The 18,690-nt window shown below is 43.4% G+C and overlaps 1 protein-coding gene across 3 annotated transcripts in view; it reads left to right on the top strand.

Moving 5' to 3' along the window:
• Positions 1-2,721: 2,721 nt before the first annotated feature.
• The window catches only part of AGBL3 (AGBL carboxypeptidase 3), a 68,616-nt gene continuing 52,647 nt past the window's right edge, over positions 2,722-18,690 (top strand). Inside the window, exons 1-5 of one of the 3 annotated variants that reach the window (XM_075934333.1) lie at positions 6,508-7,478; positions 7,561-7,637; positions 7,749-7,844; positions 14,042-14,102; positions 17,638-17,820. In XM_075934333.1, the coding sequence (XP_075790448.1) occupies positions 7,758-7,844; positions 14,042-14,102; positions 17,638-17,820 (331 nt within the window). In that variant the 5' untranslated portion in view covers positions 6,508-7,478; positions 7,561-7,637; positions 7,749-7,757. Of the gene's footprint in view, positions 3,100-6,507; positions 7,479-7,560; positions 7,638-7,748; positions 7,845-14,041; positions 14,103-17,637; positions 17,821-18,690 lie in introns of those variants that run through there. The other 2 variants (XM_006125919.4, XM_075934340.1) reach the window with 2 other exon arrangements.

Genomic DNA, 18,690 nt, shown 5'->3' with positions numbered 1-18,690 from the left:
ATGTAAGTACAATATTTATATTCCAATATATTTATTTTATAATTTTATTATCAAATTAGAAAATGAGCAATTTTTCAGTAATAATGTGGCTATGACACTTTTGTATTTTTATGTCTTATTTTGTACGCCAATAATTTTAAGTGAGGTGAAACTTAGGGGTACACAAGACAAATCAAACTCCTGAAAAGGGTACAGTAGTCTGGAAAAGCAGAGAGCCACTTCATAGAGTTTATGGTTATTTTTTAATCTTTTGCTCCAGGGTTAGTTGCTAGTACATATATTGGAAACAACTCAATATTAAGAGCTAAATTCTTATAACGTGCTTTTCTTTAGCTGCTCTCAAAGCACTGTATATAGGACAGTAGGTATCATTATCCCAGTGTTATAGATAGGGAAGTTGAGGCACAGAGAGGGCTATGACTTAGCCAGTGTTTCACAGCAGACGAGGGATAAAAGGCAGGCCTCCTGAACCTTGGTTCAGGATACTTTGCATTGGACCACATAGCTGCTAGCCTGAGCCCTCACTTGCATTTGGGACATGACAAGTGATTTTCTTGAGTGGAGCAGCTGTTCCATATCTGCAGTCACATCTCAGGAGCAGACTTCCTATAGAGAAATAGAAACATTCCCTTCTACAGATGACACTAGAGGGTGTCATATAACTATGGGACATGATTTACAGAAGGGAGAGAAAGAGAGACACTGTGAGGTTCCTGGTTTCATCTCCAGCAGAAAACACTGTAAGGCTAGCATAGTCAATCACCAAACTTATTACTGTCCATTATATATATAGGTAGAGGCCCAGTGTTCCTCCCTGTGAAGCAAACACCAAAGTGCTCATCAATTTTTGGAGAACATTTCAGTCTATTTTCATTACAGCAAACAGTTTTTCAACAGTTAGACCAGCTACTACCATATTTTTCCAAGCCTTTACTGCCAGAGACAAGTTCAGATATAACTAGTGCTCACTATTGAAGCCAATTTCTCTGAATAAGGGTCTGCTGAGCGGGGTCAGCTTGCTGTGCCCCCTCCCAAATGAGAGAGCCCCCAAACCAAGTGACTTTGTGACCTTCTGCATGTGGTGGCAACACTAGTGTTATGACCAAATCACAACAATTAGGCTATGTCTAGACTATGGAGTTTTATTGGAAAAAGGTACACAAATTGCGGAGCACAATTTGCGTACCTTTTTCCAGGAGTTTTGTTGTAAGAGGCTTTTCCAAAATTTGGCCCGTCTACACTGGGCCAAATTTCAGAAAAACCTCCTCTTTTGGAAGATCCCAGGGTATGTCTACACTGCCACCCTAGTTCGAACTAGGGTGGCTAATGTAGGCATTTGAACTTGCAAAGGAAGCCCGGGATTTAAATATCTCGGGCTTTATTTGCATATTCCCGGGCACTGACATTTTTAAATGCCCCGTAGTTCGAACTCCTTGTCCGCGGCTACACGCGGCATGGACCAGGTAGTTCGAATTAAAGCTCCTAATTCGAACTACCATTAAACCTCCTTGCAGGAGGAATCATTTGCAAGTTCGAATGCCTACATTAGCCACCCTAGTTCAAACTAGGGTGGCAGTGTAGACATACCCCTAGAAATAGGATCCAATAAAATGAGGAAGACAGGACTTCCAAAAGAGCACGTCTGCTCTTCCACAAAAAATATTGGAAGAGCAGACGCATTCCCTGGACACAGCAGAGTTTTTTCGGGATACTGGAGGTATCCTGGAAAAACTCCATAGTCTAGACATAGCCCTAGAGTGGGGAGCTGGTGTCAGCCCAGCAGCTGTAGCTCAGCACAGGGTGACCTGTGGTTGGTTTTTTTTAATTCCTCTCTGACCCTCTGTCTGCATCCTTGTGGGTGTTATATTTTTGGAAGAGCAGAGTGCCTCAGTTTCAGATTTTGTCCCAGGCCTTCAAAATCCTTTAGGTGGCCCTACTGGGAGTTACTGTTCAGAAGAAAGAGACTGCTTAACCCATTAAGCCCCCTTTAGCATTAGCTAGTCCTTGGCAAGTCCTTTGGGTAAGGTTCTGTATTTAACCTTTTCCAGGAAGTGTCATAGCAGTAACTCATAAAAACCATTTCATTACAACTTATGCCATTACAGTAATTTGCTGTGTCCAGTCTAAATTTTCTTTTATTCTGTATACCTCTGCAGACATACCACTGACCTCACTAGTCACTGAAGAGACTATGAATGAGTATTTTTGATCCCTGAGTGCCACTATTGCTGTTCTTTGTATGCAATTTGATCTGACATTAGGCAAGTACAGAAAAATCATAAACTACAAATTTCTGTTCTTATGGTGCATCCTTTGTAGGGCCTCCTCTTCTAAATCCTTTGTCCTAAGAAAGGAAGAGATCTGACATATTATCTGTGTCTAAATTACCATGTATCTCCACTCACCAAGTCAAGTTATATGACACTTTGCTGGTACAATGACTCAGCCATGAGAAATAGGATCCTTTGGAAGTCACAAAATAAGTATATTTAAAAGGAATGTAAACTTCCCCTCCGTGATAATTTACATGGCAAGTGTTGTGTTAGACAATTGCTACAGAATAAAAATTAATATCCAGTGCAAACCACACACAGCATCTTTCTGTCTCTCTATAACTTCATCTCTTAGGCTGTTCCATTTCATTAACTTGAAACAATTATTGCTGCATGATATTGCGTCATTTTTCCTGCACTTCTATGTACTTTTCCTAGGGGGGGAGGAGCGAGGTCTCGGTGGACTTCTTCCACTCTTAGTTTATTTGTTTATCTCATTCTTACACCTTCTTTGCTATGATTCTTGACAGTTGCCTGCAATAGCAGACTGCGGATCTCTTTCATGATGTTGCCTTCTTGTTTGCAAGGCAAGAAAACCCACAGAATTCATTATTTATCAAGGTCTCGAAAGTTTACAAAGCACACAGCATAAAAGGAAGGCTACTGTTTTAAGAACATGATTTCTCAGTCTTCCACATACTCAATTTCATACTTCTGTTCTCTAGTCCCTAATTATTAATTCTTCAATAACATCAACATTTCAATGTCATTGTTTAAAAAAACCTCAAGTTTAAGGGAATACTCCAGAGGGAAATCTGCATGTAAGGTAAGTTACTTTTAACCCACTTTAACTGCATGCAAAGCTAAAAAGTGGTGGTGGTGGTGGAGGTGGTGGTTAATTAAGATTTATTTGCATGATTTAGGGGCCAGCATTACTTGATTGTATTTACTTTGAGAGCAATATGTGTTACTCCTTTTATTATACTGTGAACATGAGCTCTTGTGAAGTGTTGGATTTAAAGCCCTTGGAAACTGCTGTCTTTCATATACAACACAGAAGCAGCATAAATAACACTGAAACAAATAAAGTGGTGGACCGCAATTTTGTTGTGGAAACTGCAACTTTCCATTCTCTCTGCAACTTTTTTGCAACATCTCTTGTTTCAATTTGGCCCAGACACCTCCGTCATGTATAGGGGCAGATAGGCCAACTCTGAGTGAGTGACATTCTAGCTTGGCGCTTGTGGGAGAGGCAGACAAGGAGAATGGGACCAGGAACATGTGCAGGTTGAAGAATGGCTCCCTGAAGGACTTGCCATTAGTAATGGAAGCTAAGGGGAAAGGTGGCCCAGACTAGGGCCTCTCAAGTCTGAGCCACCCTGCCACTCACACACAGCCCATCTTAGCAAAACTCTACCTCTGGCTTGGTGGTAGGCCCTCTGGCTACCCAAGAGTAAAATGAGCAGAGATAGTCCCCAGAGCCCAGCAGCAAATGGGGAAGGGAGTCAGAGAGGCCCACCATGGTGTTGTAGGTCAGGGCTACTCAACATGCAGCCCGCAGCCTGTTTGTTTGCGGCCCACCATGCAGTTTGGGTTTACATGGATCTCAACATGCAGCCTGTGGATAGGATCCAAAATAAAAAAGTAGTCACTATAATGGTCTTCTGTTGATGTGCATTTAAGTAGTTAAATTCCTGGACTGTCGTTGCTCATTAAAAGTGCTGTCATATGGATGAAATCTGGTAAAATATTACATTTTATTAATATCAGCAGAACTGATTTAAATGGGGCCTGCGTGTTGCGTAGTCTTGAGTTAATCTTTGTATTCATGCCTGTCAGTGTGGAAGAAGCTATTTACATATATTTTCATATAAATTTGCATATATATGCAACCACACCTAAGTTGCAGCCCTTGGCATGTGCCATATCAGTGTGGCCCCTGGGGCTTCCAAAGTTGAGTAGCCCTGCTGTAGGCAGTCTGACACTACATCCAGCATGCCAACCCCACCACTGGGCAGCAGTGGTAAGTTTGTCCTTTATTGGTTTGACCAACCCACTTCTTTGGATGACCAGAGTGTGAAGTAGTGGGCTGTGCCCACCCACAAAAGCTCATGATATCATCTACATCTTTTGTTAGTCTTTAAAGTGCTACCAGACTATTTGTTGTTTTTTAAGTTTATCCTGTAAAGACTAACTCGGCTACCTCTTGAGGCTTTTTAACTCACAGACTGTACAGAGTCTACCAGAACATTTCATAAGGTCCACTGCTTACTTCAACACAATATGCTAACAGACAACTCATTGGATTTTTGGTTGTCATGTTTACATCTTTTTAGTTCTTTCAACTGCGTGAACAGCCAATACTGTACATAGAAACAAGCTATCTACATAGGAAACAAAATGTAAATCAATACAGGTGATTTTATATCTTATGAAAATATGCAGATTCTGTTTGGCCCATGCAAGATTGAGGTTAGGTTTATGTAACCCTACTGTGTGCGTAATAAGGTTGGGCATCACTGAGCTTGGTAAGGTTTGTCCCATCTGGGACTGAGACAAAATTGGATGTGGTTTTGTCTGTTATGTTGGGGGGACGGAGTGACAGTCTGAAGAGTCTGTTGATCCACCAGCTTGAGCCCTGTGTGCTGGAATACATCAATAGATGCGGAGCAATATCCTCTTGAAAACTGCATCCCCCATGTGGCAGGACATCACATACATCAGGCAGGCAAAGTCATGTCAACCAAAGGTAGGAATGTAAAATCCCATGTAATTAGTTAGCCAGTTAAATGTGAAGTTTAGCCCTCTCACCCCCCTCTGGCTGGACTAGAACAGGCCACCACCATAAGCAGGGTTTCTACCAGCCTGGAGCAGCCTCTGCCACCCGCTTACCCCGGCCCATGGTGGACAGAGGCTGCTCTGGACACCCGGAACAGCCTCTGTCTGCAATGTACAGAACCCACTGTGAACAGGGACTGATACAGATGCCTTGAATAGGCCGCCTGCGGTGGACCCAACAGGGCTGGAACAGCCCCTTGCCCATAGCGGGCTGTTCAAAATCCCTAACGGAGGTTGGACCCACACCATTCTCGGCAGTATCAGGACATCCACCCCAGCTTTGTATCAGTATCCCCACTTCACAGATTAGAAACCTGAGGCTCAGGCAGGCCAAGGGACTTTTTCAGTTACTTGGCAAGCCAGAAGCAAAACCAGAAATAGAGCCCAAGTCTTCTCAATCCCTGTCCAGTGCTCTAGCCATTAGGTAATGCTACAATGCTACTTCCTGCACTGCCTCATCTATATGATCTCAAGTCCTCCTGACCCTACAACTCAAGCTCTGGAGAAAGAAAGAGGAAGTCTCAACAAGCTGATTGTCCAAATGGAAACCCCTAGTGGAAAGAACGTGGTTGATTTTTCTTGGGTTCTATTTCAGTGCCAGTTTTTTCCAAATGCTCAGTAACCCACTTGGAGCCACGTGAAAATGCTGACCAAGGGCGATGAGCCCCCCCGAGGCTATGTCTGCCTGGCCCTGTCGTTTTGCAGTAGACGCGCTGTTTGCAACTCCGCTTTTCCCCGCGGGCGCTGCCGTGCAGCCTGCAGGGATCTCTCAGCATTGCAGGCAGAGCGGCAGCACGCTGGAGCGCTGGCCCGGGTTCCTGAGACGCGGGGGCGGGGATTCTGCGGAAGAGGGCGGGGCCAGGCGTCCTACAGAACGGGAACTCTTCACCCCGCCCACCCGAAAGGTGGACTCTTGCCGCGAGCCTTCGCCGGCGGGGGCGGGGCCGGCGGAGAACGGGCAAAATTCTCGCGAGACTTGCGGGGAACGCGGTAGCCGGGGCAACGGGGCGGGTTCGTGGTTGGGCCTCGGGCGCGCCCAGAGGGGGCGGGGCCCAGGTAGGGCAAGGGCAGTTAGGCGCGTCTGGGATCTGTATTAGCATAGAGGGGGCGGGGCAAGTGAGAGGGAGGGAGACGTGCGTCAGAGAGGATGAGGGATGGTGTGGCGGGGTAGGGGTGTAGGACAGGGTGGGGGTGGGGGCAGAGGCAGGGGTAGGGGTGTAGGGCAGGGTGGGGGCAGAGGCAGGGGTAGGGGTGTAGGGCAGGGTGGGGCAGAGGCAGGGGTAGGGGTGTAGGGCAGGGGCAGGGTGTAGGTGTGGCAGGGGTGTATGGGGGACTTGACTGGGTAAATTGGGGGTGGTATAGAATGGGGTGGGACCTGGACAGGAAGAGGTGGGAATGGGATTTTCAGGAGAAAGGCCCCAGTCCCTGAGAGGGGGTCAGACTTGTCACATGGGACAAGCCAGCCAGCATGTGCCCAGCTGCTGAAGAAAGCCTGTGCCAGGGGCATCTGAGGTGGAAAGACTCAGAGGCACACATTAAGCCTGTTCTCCATGAATGCCGTCCTCCCTGTTAACTTGCTGAGTTTTGTAGGGAGAGTCTGAAATGCACTCACCCTAGATGCCCCTGGTATCACTGGGGAATCAACTATTAATTTGTTGTGCCTAATTTATTATTTCACTTTGAAAAGTTGAAACTTTTAGCAAAAAGGAAAAAAATCTTATCAAATGTAAACCATAAGCTGCTTTACAGCAGACATATTGCTCCAGGGCCTTCTCTTCTGCTGGTAGCTTTGCCAAACAGCAACCAAGTAAAATAGGGGGGAAAAAAAGCCCTTCAGTTTCATACTGCAACAGTGAAAATAACAAGAATTAAGCCAGTTTAAATCTACTGCTGCTTTACAAAATCTGATTTTTTTTCCACAAAGAAAGAGAATCAAACTAAACCGAGGCCTTGATTCAGAGCAACAACCAAGCTGAGTTCTGTACAGTGGGGAGGCAAAAATGGCTCTGTGTCACCAGTTTCTGGAAGCAATCAGGGACTGCTTGAATTCCTCCAGAAAGTCAGAGCAGCCTAGGTCTACTTTGTTGCAGTACTCCCCATTAGGCCAGTAGAATAGTTAGGACACAGTATACTCTGGCATATCTCCCTTTTATAACCATACACTTTCTTTTCCTTTATCAAGGGGTCTGTGAGTTAAAGGCCATAGAGAATACTCTGGTATGGAAATCTGTTGATGCCTATATTCCAGTTTCATCCTCTATTTTTATGTCCCTTGCTATCACACAGATGTTGTACTGGTATTTGTAACATTGGGAAATTTTTAGAGAAAAGGCTAATGTAAACACCATTACAAAGATCTTCCAGGAGGTATAGTTATCTGTTCTTTTCCAAAGGATTTCCTTTTATGGCTCTCTAGTATTTGTTTTAATCTTTCTTTGCTTGCACCTAGTGATAGCATTTTTACCATCTCTCTTGGTGGCATAATGCCTAATTGCTTGTCAGTATAAAGAAATATTTTCATAGAAGGTAAAGATTTAAGGAAGAATCCCATCCTTGCTTCCCTTTTCTTTGTGTAGAAATCAATTGTAGAAAGAGCAGTGTAAAATAGTCATTTTTAAATTGTAACATATTTCACAGAGCAATTTAATGTGCACAGTTCTGAAGATTATGTCAGAAGATTCAGACAAGGATAAGCAGCTGATAAATCGCATAATAAGTGAGGAATACAATTCGGTATGTCTCTCTTTGGCCTCCATCTTTTTGTATGTATCTGTTTATTTATTTATAATGTACCCATCAATATAATAATATTATTTGCTTTCAGTACAAACTTTATGACATCTGTTTCTAGGTCCCCATTTTTAAGAAAGCCCTATGATCGTGAAACCTAGCCACTTTGTTAAAAAAAAGAGTTAAACATCATTTCAAGTACTACATCTTCCTCTGAGTTTTCCTGTCAACTTGTGTGGGTTTATGACCACATTTCCCATTTTTTAAATATTTTTCTTTCTGCTATTCTGTTAAAAACAGCATTCTGTGTATACTCATTTTCACTATCAAATGCACAAATTTAAAATATAGTTCCCAATGCTACAGCAAATTTTATGCAGGGATTGAGGTATGCACAAGGGTCTGATTGATTTCTGAACTCTGTTCCAATACAGCATTCTTTTGTATTACTTCCATATTGCAAAAATGAAATGATGTCATGGCTAATCAATAATGCCAAGAGATGTATGTGATCATGCTAGTGGTGTTTGCTTCCTCTTCATCTCTGAGGGTGTCTACACAGCAGTGTTATTTCGGAATAACTGACTGGCAAGACAACACCATGTAACTAGCCAGCTTTCCACAGTTATCAATGAGTGCCTTGTGGAACTAAATTGCCAGATACATAGATGAACATAAATTGTTAGGAAAAGGTCAATATGTTTTTTGTAAAGGAAAATCATGCCTCACCAGTCCACTAAAATTCTTTGAGGAAGTCAAAAAATGTATGAGCAAGGGGGATCCAGTGGATATAGTATACTTTGATTTCCAGAAAGCCTTTGACAAGGTCCCTCACCAAAGGCTCTTAAGCAAAGTAAGCTGTCATGGTAACTGGTTAAAAGATAGGAAGCAAAGAGTAGTAATAAATGATGGCTGTGTCTACAGAAAAGGGATGCAAATTAGACACATCGCAATTGCAAATGAAGCGGGGATTTAAAATAAAATAAAGCCTTTTCCGAAAGATCCCTTATTCCTAGACTGGCACTTTTTTCTGGCAAAGCCCCGAGCCGGAAAAAAGCGGCAGCCATGTTTATGCAAATGAAGCGGGGGGATTTAAATCCCCGCTTCATTTGAAATTGCGATGTGTCTAATTTGCATCCCTTTTACGGAAAAGGGATGCAGTCTAGACACAGCCAATCAGTTTTCAGAATAGAAAGAGGTGAATAATGGTATTTCCAGAGGTCTATGTTGGGATCAGTCTTATTCAACATATTCATACATGATCTGGAAAAGGGGCTGAACAGTGAGGAGGCAAAATTTGCAGATAATATAAAACTACTCAAAATAGTTAAGTCCCAAGTAGATTGTAAAGAGTTACAAAAGGATGTCACAAAATTGGGTGACTGGGCAACCAAATGGCAGGTGAAATTCAGTGTTGATAAATGCAAAGTACTGTAATGCACATTGGAAAACATAATCCCAACTATACGTATAAAATGATGGGATCTAAATTAGCCCTTACAATTTAAAAAAAAGATATCTTGGAATCAATGTGCAGTACCTGACATAAAAACAAACAATGTTGGGAATCATTAAGAAAAGGATAGATAATAAGACAGAAAATATCAAATTGCCTCTATATAAATCCAGGCCTTGGAGAAGGGATGGAATGGGGATGGGGCAGGAAGAGGCAGGGTGGGACATGGCCTGGAGCTGAGCCTGGAGTTGTCCTGAGCCTCACACTCCCCAGGGGATATGATAGAGATCTGTAAAATCATGACTGTTATGAAGAAAATAAATAAAGAAGTGTTATTTACTCCTCATAACATAAGAACTAAATGTCACCAAATGAGATGAATAAGCAGAAGGTTTAAAAGAACCAAAAGGATGTATTTTTTTAGCCAGAATGAAAGTGAGCCACTGCAGCATACTTGGTAAGAACTGACTGCCACACTGGTCCACACACAGTGAACTTTTTGCTCCCCCTTGCCGTTGGTGGCACTGCCCCTGCTGGTAGGGTCTGGCACCCCAGGATAAAAAAGGGGCAGTGAAGTTAAAGTACTACCTTGGCAGAGTTTCTAGACCCTACAGCAGGACTATTAACAGAATTGGAGCAAAAGAGACTGTTGCTCTGAGGCTCGGTGATTTAAAAGGACACAGGGTTCCTGGCTGCTGCAACCCCAGAGCTCCTGGTTGCTGGCCATGAAGAACTGCATAGGAGGAGTCTGCCCCCAGTCTGACACCTTCCTCCTGAGACTCCACCTCTTCTGGGGGCCAGAGCCACACATACCCCATCCATGAAGGATGCTGGGCCCTATGTAGGGTGCACCAGTAAGTCCAAGCATCTATTTTCATCTCTGCACAATGCACAGTAAACCTGTGAAACGCCTTGTCAGAGGATGTTGTGAAGGCCAAGACTATACCAGGGTTCAAAAAAGAACTAGATAAGCACAGAGGATAGGTCTATCAATGGCTATTAGCCAGGATGGGCAGGGATGATGTCCTTAGCCTCTGTTTGCCAGAAGCTGGGAATGGGTGATGGAATAGATCACTTGATAATTCCCTGTTCTGTTCATTCTCTCTGGGACATCTGGGATTGGTCGCTATTGGAAGGCAAGATCCTGGGCAAAATGGACCTATGTTCTGAACCAGTATGGCCATTCTTATGCTTGGCTTTCTTGCTCTGCCTTTGAGTCTTGGGGTATGTCTAGACTACAGGTTTGGGTTTTTTTAAAGTGCTCTTTTTTCAAAAAAAACTTCCCCTTCATCTAGACTGCTGCCACGTTCTTTCAAAATTAAATCGAAAGAACGCGGCAGTTTTTTCGACCGTGGTAAACCTCATTTTATGAGGAAGAATGCCTTTTTTTGAAAGTGATCTTTTGAAAAAAGGCGTTATTGAATGCAAACAGGGCTTTTTTGAAAGAGAGTATCCAGACAGCCTGGGTGCTCTCTTTCGAAAAAGCGGTTTGGTTTTTTGAAAGTACTGGTTGTAGTCTAGGCACTCCTTTTTCAAAATAGGCTTTTTTGAAGGTATCTTTCGAAAAAGCCTCTTTCAAAAGAGGCTTGCATCCTAGATGTAGCCTCAGTTTCTTGTCTGCATTCTGACTTCTTTTTTTCACCAGAGTCACATAAATGCAATAGCTACTGGAATCCTCTGCCCATATGGTGCTGGTTTCTCTGTAAACTCCATTTTGCCTTGTTTTCGCTGAGGTCCCTTATCTGTCCCATACAGATATCTTAAATGAAAGGCATATTCACACTTATTTATTTCAGTGAGGTTTTAACTCAGCCCATAACAATATTTAACTTAGCTCATAACAATATTTAAAATAAATAAATCAGAGGTTTTTGCTGCATTTGTGAAACATTTTGGGAGTTAGAAATGTTCCATCGTATTTCAGAAAGGAAGATGAGGTTTTAATGAATGTGATATTAATAGGAGGGTTGTCATTCACTGTTTCCTGTAAGCAGTGTGCTCGTGTGGCCACTCAGCGGTGATTTCAGTGATGCTCAGCTGATTTGCAGAATAAGCCCAGCTAAGTTTGTGTTTCTCCTAATGGTGCACATTCACAAATGCCTAAGTGAATATAACAAAATTTATTCTGCATATGGATGTAAAATATTAGAGGGAACACTGGCCATTCCAGCAGCCCAAAAGACTAAGTAATGTATTAAGTGAAAATGTACAGGACAGGAAACAGCAGCATATACTCCTTCATATTTCAGGAAGGCGGATTTTGATAAGCTCAGAGAGCTGATAGGTAAGGTCCCATGGGAATCAAGCCTGAGGGGAAAAACAACTGAGAAGAGTTGGCAGTTTTTCAAGGGACATTGTTAAGGGCCCAAAAGCAAGCTATTCCACTGTGTCAGAAAGATAGAAAATAGGGCAAAAGACTGCCTTGGCTTAACCACAAGATCTTGCATGATCTAAAAATAAAAAAGGAGTCATATAAAAAATGGAAAGTAGGACAAATTACAAAGGATTAATATAGGCAAACAACACAGGAATGCAGAAGCAAGATAAGAAAGGCAAAGGCACAAAATGAGCTCAAACTAGCTACGGGAATAAAGGGAAACAAGAAGACTTTTTATAAATACATTAGAAGCAAGAGGAAGGCCAAGGACGGGGTAGGCCCACTGGTCAGTGAGGAGGGAGAAACGGTAACAGGAAACTTGGAAAAGGCAGAGATGCTTAACGACTTCTTTAAGTCCAGAGAAGAGCAACAAGAATGATTAAATGTCTAGAGAACATGACCTATGAAGGAAGGCTAAAAGAATTGGGTTTGTTTAGTTTAGAAAAGAGAAGATTGAGGGGGGACATGATAGCCGTTTTCAGGTATCTAAAAGGGTGTCATAAGGAGGAGGGAGAAAACTTGTTCATCTTGGCCTCTGAGGATAGAACGAGAAGCAATGGGCTTAAACTGCAGCAAGGGAGATTTAGGTTGGACATTAGGAAAAAGTTCCTAACTGTCAGGGTAGTCAAACACTGGAATAAATTGCCCAGGGAGGTTGTGGAATCCCCATCTCTGGAGATATTTAAGAATAGGTTAGATAACTGTCTATCAGGGATGGTCTAGACAGTATTTGGTCCTGCCATGAGGGCAGGGGACTGGACTCGATGACCTCTCGAGGTCCCTTCCCATCCTAGTATTCTATGATATTGTCTTGCCAGCGTGTTCCAACCTTGACCTAGCAAAATCATCTTTAAGGTTGTGACAATAATTTGCTTTTCCTGGCTCTTTAAAGCATTGGCCTCTCTACCGAAATTTGCAACAAAGTGCCAAGCATAGAATTGGGAATTTTTGTGATATAGACACTTGTCCAACTTGTTTTGCATAGACCTCTAAATAGCCACTAATAACACCTTTCAGTTACTTCTTCTGTAACTAACTTCAGATTGGCCAACATACAGAGAAGACTAAATATCTCTTTACTGGTCCTCTGAGCCTTTTAGTCTCCCATAGTTTATCTAGCCAGTTAGGCTACGTCTACATTGGCCCCTTTTCCGGAAGGGGCATGCTAATTTTTCAGATCGTAATAGGGAAATCCGCGGGGGATTTAAATATCCCCCGCGGCATTTAAATAAAAATGTCCGCCGCTTTTTTCCGGCTTTTAGAAAAGCCGGAAAAGAGAGTCTACACTGGCCCCGATCCGGCCCGATCCTCCGGAAAAAAGCCCTTTTCCGGAGGATCTCTTATTCCTACTTCAAACTACTTTGAAGTAGGAATAAGAGATCCTCCGGAAAAGGGCTTTTTTCCGGAGGATCGGGCCGGATCGGGGCCAGTGTAGACTCTCTTTTCCGGCTTTTCTAAAAGCCGGAAAAAAGCGGCGGACATTTTTATTTAAATGCCGCGGGGGATATTTAAATCCCCCGCGGATTTCCCTATTACGATCTGAAAAATTAGCATGCCCCTTCCGGAAAAGGGGCAAATGTAGACGAGCCCTTAGAGATGGCATCTGCTCTGTTCAAATCTCCTACAAAATATTTCAGTCATACTAATTTGTCAAGATAATTGGCCAAATGGAAACAAATCAGTTATACAGAGAAATAGTCAGTCCTTCATGTTTACAATATTTATTGAAACTCATTCCATTAGTGACATGCCCTCTTCTCCCTACCATTATTATGATATGGTGTCATCTTAATAATAATGAACAAGTGAATAACCTCACTGTTGAAAAACATTTATCCTTCTAGAACAGTGGTCCCCAGCGCGGTGCCTGCCGGGGGATTTCTGTGCGCCCACTGAAGCATCTGGGCTGGCCCCGCCCCCGGTGCGCGGCACATGCATGGTGCTGGCTCCAGGTGCGGGACGCATGGGCGGCCCCTCCCCTGGGCGCACGGCACATGCGCAGGGCTGGCCCGGGGCGCGTGGGCGGCCCCAGCCCCAGGGCACATGTGCGGTGCCGGCCTGGGGCGCGTGGCTCGTGGGCGGCCCCGGGCGCGCGGCCCATGCGCGGTGCCGACCCCGGGCGCATGGCTTGTGGGTGGCCCCACCCCCGGGTGCGCGGCACATGCGTGGCCCCACCCCCGGGTGCGCGGCGCATGCGTGGCCCCGCCCCCGTGTGCCCGGCACGGGAGTGGCTCTGCCCCCGGGCACCCGGCAGCCACGCAACTTTGGGGACCACTGTTCTAGAATGTTTACCAGAACAAATGCTTGTTGCTGCTTCTTTTTGGTTCAATAGAAACAAGAAGAGCTATCCTGTTGTCTTATTTTTAGGATGAAGATCCCTTTAACCCATTTGTGGCAGAAGATCTTGAGCAGTGTGCATTTTTCACAGGTTAGAACCTTTCCATTTATTCCTGTACACTTTCATTGCAAGGTCACAAGGGAGGATGAGAAGGGATGTTAGTGCTGATATGAATGAAAGGAGAGCCAATTGCTATATGAGCAAAAGCTTCATACGCTTTCTCACACAGTGAGGAAGGTAGCTCTGTGGTTCTCAACTGGTGGTTTATGGTAACTTTTTCAGTGGTCCACAGGAATATTGTCCAAAGTCACACGGTGTGAGCAGGCACCGCTGTTAGGCTGTTTTATGCCATGTTCACAAGCACACGGCACGTCATTCATAGGGTCACCTATGACACAACCACGTTGTGTTGCCAGTAACTTCTGTCTGAGGCTCTGAGCGTCAGTGTAGCTGCCGCCATCATGCTGAGTGGTTGCTGTATCGTTTGTCCTGTGCTACGTGTGCTGTTTTACAGGTGAGGTGTAGTTTGTTTATAATGGCATCGACAGGAAAAAAGTATTTGGAGGACTAAATCAAATTCAGCTTCACTTGTCAAGAAAAAGAAGGCATGGATTTGCCACAGTGTTATTTGTTTCAAAGTCTTGGGGAATGACTCAGTGAAGCCGGCTAAGCTGAAACTCCATCTTGAAAAGTATCATCCCAACTTGTTGCAAAAGAATGAAGATTATTTTGACTGCCTCAGCTCAACAAGTGCATTCTACAATAAGACAAGCAATGCAGTGCGTGCTTCCTACATTGTTGCATACAAAGTTGCACAGGCCAAGAAGCCTCATACCATTGTAGAGCAACTTGTGCTCCCCTGTGCAAAAGAGATGGTGTGGCTTGTTCTTGGCAAGGAAGCAGCAAGGAAGCTGAATGATGTATCTGTCTCTAACAATACAGTATTGAGACGGATAAATGAGATATCACAGAACATCAGTGAACAAGTTGTGGATGAAATAAAGAAGTCTCCATTGTTTGCCATACAATTGGATGAATCGACCGACGTCGCATTATGCTCTCAGCTATTGGTGTTCGCATGGTACATGGTTGAGGGAGACTTCAAAGATGAGTTTCTTTTTTGTAATACTCTTGAAACAACTGCAAAGGCTCAGGATGTGATGGAAATTGTTAACAATTTCTTTGAAGGACATGGTCTGGATTGTGTAAATCTTGTGGGTGTCACCACTGATGGTGCACCTGCCATGCTGGGCTCAAGATCGGGCTTCGAAACGCTGGTGAAACAGCACTCTTCAATGATAACTGGAATTAATTGCTTCATTCATAGGGAAGCTTTGATGTAAAAAACATTTCCTGAGCAACTGAACGCCGTTTTCAAAGGGTTGGTAAAAGTGGTGAATCACATCAAATCATCGGCTCCGAACACCAGGCTGTTCAAAAGATTTTGCCTGGACATGGGTTCTGACTTTGATGTGTTGCTGTTCTGCACTTCTGTACGGTGGTTGTCAGCAGGGAATGTACTCAACAGAGTTTTTCAATTGAGAGAGGAGTTGGATTTATTTCTCCAAGCTCAAGGGAAAGAGGAATTCCGAAATGTGCTGATGCAGTCAGATTTAGAATTTGCGTATCTTGTCGATATTTTTGGAATCTTGAACAAACTGAATCTTCAGCTGCAAGGGAAAGATGCAAATCTGTTCTCTCACCAAAGTATCATCAAGGCTTTTCTTGACAAATTGGAACTTTGGATCGTAAGAATCGAAGGCAATAATTTGGTTCAATTTCCATATGTGAATGCCGTGCTTGGGGAAAAGGAAGCCATTCAGATGCAAATTCTCGATCATTTACGGAAGCTACAAGACGAATTCCAACAATACTTTCTGGAGGTAGACAGGACAAAGGATGGCTTATCTTTCATTGGGAATCCATTTACAACAGATGTTAATAGTGTTCCAGAGGAATTCTTGGATCTGAAAAATGATTTTGTGGCTCAAGATGTGTACCAGTAGTCTACCATAGAGAAATTTTGGGCCAGCATGACTGGGAGTTACCCAAATCTGTCTGCATACGCAGTCAGATTTCTTTTGCCATTTGCATCAACTTATATGTGTGAGACTGGATTTTCGTGTTTGTTGCACGTTCAGTCCAAACAGAGGAATCGGCTTGAAGTGGAAAGCAATATTCGTTGTGCATTATCAAGTACACCCAAACATTGAAAAGTTTGTCAGTCAGAAGAGAATCCAAAAGTCTGTTAGTAAGAAATACATTTCAAACCAAAATGTTGGTTGCTCTTTTTTATCATGTCTCAAAAAGGAGGTGGTCCATGAAAATGTTTTGATTGGCTTGGTGGTCCATGGACTGAAACAAGTTGAGAACCACTGGTTTAGCTAATGCACCTCAGTCATAATTTGCTGAATTCCTTTGATCAGAAACTACGGATCTTGTCAAATTATGTGCTGGCTTCAAGATGTGAACATTTAGCCACTGTGAATGAAAATGAGCCAGCTAAACTAAGTTTTTTCCACATGCTCTAGACATAATCTAGATTTGAACACAGGTCGCCAGAGATTAACAATTAAGGCATTGCTCCAGTGTCTGTTTGTTGTGCTAAGAAAAAGCAGATCTGGAGAAAGTAGTCATCAAGGACAAATTGAACACTTTGAATAGGTAAAATTCCCTTTTTATGAGAGAGGGACCCATGAGCCCAGGCCCCAACTCACCCTTGACCACAGATGCTACTACAAATTCTTGGAAAAGTTCTTGCCAAACTGCCATTTCTCTTTATAAAGAGGGCCCAGAAATTGAAGGGATGAAGGAGGCAGCATGAGGGCATGGTGGCTTTGTTTTCTGTGTCTGGGGCTTTCTGGAGGTGCTCCCACCTCTGCTCCAGCTAGGTGTGAGAACTTCACTCATTGGTTTTTTCCTGGGTCCTAGACCTGGACCTGGGTGAGTGAGAATAGCTAGAACTCCTCACCTCTCCTCCCCCCACACACACTTTCCCACGCACCCTTCAGCTCCCCATTTCTTAGTATCTTCAACTGCCATCTCCTCATACTACCTCCTTCACCTCTTCTGGGCCCACTCTGTAAGGAGAGATGGCATCTTAGCAAGGACATATATGTGCCTTGCAGCAATATGAAGGTGAGGAATCCTGTACAGAGATGCATGCTTCTCAGAAAATTACCTCTGTTACTTGGCGGGTAACCTTAACCTGGGCTCCCTTCCTTAGAAGAATTCTGACTGTGCCCCTGTTTCCTCTTCATTCAACAAACTAAGATTTGATTCAGTTTACATGAAACAAATCCTTTCTAGGTCTACTAAAAGCTGCTAATTCGTATCTACAAAGACTCAAATGAAATGTCTTGGCTTGAAATAATTTATGCTGTTTATTACTTATAGCAGAGTGCTTCATGTATATTGTGACATATGATCCTTTGTACATTTAGCTCAGTTTTTTAATTCGGTGATTTATAGCTTGCATCCTTGATTTTTTTTTCAGTGAGATAACAGTAATTTCATGAAACCATTCTGGGGTACTGGTATCTATTGGTTTCAGACAAAATGGCTTTGCATGCTATCACTCAAAAGAACAGAAGAGACAAGTGTATTTTTTTTCATTTCCCCATAGATTCTATTTGTGATCAGCTTTTCCCACAGACAAAACAGATTGTCTTGGCATATAACTCTGGGAGATGGGTCCCCCGGCTCCGCGAGCCTCGCAGTCTTTATGGTATATCCCCTGCAGGTCACCTGTGCTTAACACGTTGGCCACATCAATGTGAGGTCATCAGGGACAGAATTGAGCACATAGGTAAGTCCTAAATATTGATAATTAATAATATTAATGTTTAACTCTTATAAAATGCTTTTTTTCATAATTTTTACAAATGAATCTTTATCAAAGCTATTGGGATACTATTAAAAACTTTCTTTGCCAGTCCCTGTGCTTTACTGATAAAATTTACTGTGATTTGGGAACAATCAGTGAAGATCAGGTGCTTTTCTGAGATGAAATCTCTATGGAATTCTTTAAGGGTCTGAGGAAAGAGTCAACATAACCAGATAATCCTGCTGTAAGTGTGCCAGTGCCTGAGATGATGGGATATCCAGAATTTCCAAGTTTGGGAATCTTGAGTAGCAGATAGAAAACTCCTGATTGGGTATTTTGGGGTGTAAGGGCTTGTATAGATTTGGTCCCAAATTGTAGCAGGGAGTTTCATGAGCAGATGGTGTTGTTTCTTTTGGTATTCTTTAGTGAGATCAGAGGAAAGACGCCTGTAGGCCTCGCTCCTAAAATACTTTTCCTGCAGAGCTGCAGTGAAGGTACATCCTGGGACTTGGTGCAAGCTGGGACTGAGCCAGGCTGCTGGCCAGCCCCCTAAAAAAGTTATTGGCAGAGGGAGGAGGGGGATGCATATAACCAGTAGCATTTACTGATTAGCATCCGCTTATCGGTTAATCGTTTAATTGGCTATACTATTACATCCCTAGTTCTCACTTGACCCCAAGCTGCTGCAGACACAGAGGGATGGGATAGTCCACTCCCCCTGGGGCAGCCTGCATACTGAACACCTCGCTCCCACCCCAGAACAATGATTCAAACGAAGCATGTTCATTTTCATTTTATTTTCCAAAAACTAATTGAGTTAAGGAGCTGATCAACACGGTATGTATATCATAA

Source organism: Pelodiscus sinensis, chromosome 1, assembly GCF_049634645.1.
Source record: "Pelodiscus sinensis isolate JC-2024 chromosome 1, ASM4963464v1, whole genome shotgun sequence".
NCBI classification, from domain to species: domain Eukaryota; kingdom Metazoa; phylum Chordata; order Testudines; family Trionychidae; genus Pelodiscus; species Pelodiscus sinensis.
Note: the sequence above shows the minus strand (reverse complement) of the source record. Positions and strands in the feature narration are given on the sequence as shown.